Below are 2076 nucleotides of genomic sequence, written 5' to 3'. Positions count from 1 at the left end.
GAATACGATTCCAACTAGAATATGATTGTATGTTGATTGATTAAATCTGAAACATGACAGACCCTAATAAAGGAATCGAAAACCCTAAACCCTAAAGAAGCTAGAATCCGATTTTAAGATTGATCTTGCTTGTTTGATTTCTTGCTTGATTTGAGGTTTAGGATTGTTGGATTGTTTGAAATAATTTAGCTAAGTATACAAATACTTAAGGCCTAGAAACCTTAAACATAAGGTTGATAGAATTTAAAAGATTGAAAACCCTAGGTATTATAAAGTAAGAATAAGTTTGATTGCTTTACATAAATCCGAACATGGTATTGCATTCATAACTGATTGTAACAAGATCGACCAGCATATAGATCACACGAATTTAGGTTGACTGCATTAGTAAACCTATATAGCCGTGTGGCTCATGATTGATAGCACCATGGTCGATTAGTATTGTTTTGAATATCATAAATGCGTAAGACGTGTTGTGGCCAAGCTTGCTTATTATCATGCGGCCACCTGATCACATTATGAACCTAAAATTTATATGATAATGTGATTCAGATGTCGAAAATAGCAAACAGAGACTACGCAGCCCTTAATCTCTCCGGAGACAATTACTTGCAGTGGGCACTAGATACAAGGATCAGTCTAAAGTCCAAGGGACTCGGTGATACTATCACCGAGGACAACAATGAGAATGAAAAGAATAGATACAGGGCCATAAGCTTTATGCGCCATCATCTCATTGAAGGTCTTAAAGATCAGTACATGACAATTGAAAATCTACTAGATCTTTGGAATGCTTTAAAGCATAGATATGATCACCAAAAGATGGTGTTGCTTCCAAAGGCAAGGCACGACTGGATGCACCTAAGATTCTTAGACTATAAGTCAGTGGATGAGTACAATTCAGCCTTGTTCAAGATAGTTTCAATACTAAGTCTTTGTGGTGAAGAAGTATCCGATATGATGATGCTTGAAAAGACCTATACGACTTTCAATCAGTCGAATTTTGTATTGCAAGAGCAATATAGAACAAAAGGTTTTGCCACATATACTGATCTGATCTCGTGTCTACTCTTGGCCGAGGCAAACAATGAGCTCCTAATGAAGAATAGTGGAGCCAAACCGGCCGGGACAGCACCATTACCCGAAGCCCATGAGGTTGAAAAGAAAGATCCCAAAGAGACCTACTACGCCCAAGACAACAGGAAACCATACGGCAATGGCCGTGGTGGATACAAGAGGCGTAGGCGTGACAATCAGAACGGTCGAGACAACTACTCAACCGGCCGAAAAGGAAACCACAATAACCGTGGTCGTGGTTCCAATTACGGTCGGGGTCGAGGCAGTTACGGCCGTGGACGAGGTGGCATATCCAAACCATCTTACACGTCCAAGTCAGTATGTCACAGATGCGGGATGGACAACCATTGGGCCAAGAATTGTAGAACTCCGAAACACTTGTGCGACCTCTACCAAGAGAGCATCAAGAACAAGAACCCGGAGGCAAACATGATCCAAGAAAACGGTCATGATGACAAAGGATATGGATATGATGCTGACAATGAATCCGACAAAGATAACAAAGATGACCTAATGGATTTCGAGACATCCGATTGTCTCAAGGACTAGTTTTCGAATCACATTGTCTTATTGCTTTATGTCTTTGATTTGGTGTTTTTATTTTATGTAATGACATTTATAATAATAAGAGTTTTAAAGATCTTATGAAGTCTCTAAAGTTTAGAAATTTTTATTTATAAAATGAATGATGAGATGAGTATACTTGTGGTGGATAGTGGCACAAGTCATACAATACTTAGAGACAAAAGGTACTTCATTAATCTCAAAATGCAAAATGCAAAGGTACATACCATTGCGGGTGAGGCTAGCCTGATTGAAGGTCACGGCCAAGCCTATGTGTTGATGCCGAAGGGCACTCACCTAGAGATCAAAACCGCCTTGTATTCCCCAAGCTCTAGAAGAAGCTTATTGAGTTTCAAGGATATAAGATTGAATGGTTTCCATCTTGAAACATGGGAAGAAGGAAACAAAGAGTTCCTTAACATAACTTCGATCACC

General features: G+C 39.4%; 1 protein-coding gene across 1 annotated transcript; it reads left to right on the top strand.

Annotated features, from left to right (window-relative positions):
• The first annotated feature begins 822 nt into the window (after positions 1-822).
• LOC111209067 lies at positions 823-1626 on the top strand. Its single transcript, XM_048767680.1, has 2 exons — positions 823-1360; positions 1538-1626. Exons 1-2 carry the CDS (start codon positions 823-825, stop codon positions 1624-1626), a joined length of 627 nt encoding a protein of 208 aa, XP_048623637.1.
• Positions 1627-2076: the final 450 nt, after the last annotated feature.

Source organism: Brassica napus, chromosome C9 (assembly GCF_020379485.1).
Source record: "Brassica napus cultivar Da-Ae chromosome C9, Da-Ae, whole genome shotgun sequence".
Lineage (NCBI taxonomy): Eukaryota > Viridiplantae > Streptophyta > Magnoliopsida > Brassicales > Brassicaceae > Brassica > Brassica napus.
Note: the sequence above shows the minus strand (reverse complement) of the source record. Positions and strands in the feature narration are given on the sequence as shown.